Source organism: Geospiza fortis, unplaced genomic scaffold, assembly GCF_000277835.1.
Source record: "Geospiza fortis unplaced genomic scaffold, GeoFor_1.0 scaffold4309, whole genome shotgun sequence".
Classification (NCBI taxonomy): Eukaryota; Metazoa; Chordata; class Aves; order Passeriformes; family Thraupidae; genus Geospiza; species Geospiza fortis.
In genome coordinates, this window is record NW_005055486.1 from 3226 (window position 1) to 3696 (window position 471).

The 471-nt window shown below is 71.8% G+C and overlaps 1 protein-coding gene across 1 annotated transcript in view; it reads right to left on the minus strand.

The window, feature by feature from the left end:
* Positions 1–88: 88 nt before the first annotated feature.
* Positions 89–471, minus strand: part of LOC115949296 (translation initiation factor IF-2-like) — a gene marked incomplete at both ends in the record, with an annotated part of 862 nt that continues 479 nt past the window's right edge. The window contains one exon of the mRNA XM_031065829.1: positions 89–452. Coding sequence (XP_030921689.1) covers positions 89–452 — 364 coding nt within the window. The remainder of the gene's footprint in view (positions 453–471) is intronic.

Below are 471 nucleotides of genomic sequence, written 5' to 3' on the forward strand. Positions count from 1 at the left end.
AAAATGCACACACAATGCCAGTGTTGTGCTGCTTCGTTTTGTCCTTTAGCGTCTCTTGTCACCTACACCTTAGAAAAAGCTTTCTCACTATGGCTCGCGAGGCGCCCGCGCCGGGACGGCCGACACATCGCGTCCCCCCGCCCCAGCGGGGAGGGGAGACGGCGGACAGCCCCCATCCCGGAGACGAGAACCGAAAAGGCAAGGCCCGCGGGCAGAGACGGCCCCGCGCGGGAGGACGCCGGCCGGGCGGCGGCGCGCGACGGCCTCGGCGGGGAGAGCGAGAGGAGCGACGGCGCGCCCTCGGCGCCCCGAGACCGCGACGGAAGAGGAGGAGGAGGAGGAGGAGGAGGAGCAGGGCGGGCCAAGGGAGGAGGGGGTCGGAACCCCCCGTCCCCGGCGCTCTCGGCCTCGCGCGCGCGGCAGCACGGCACGGTACCCTCGCGGTAACCCACCCGCAGACAGCCGGCCGCG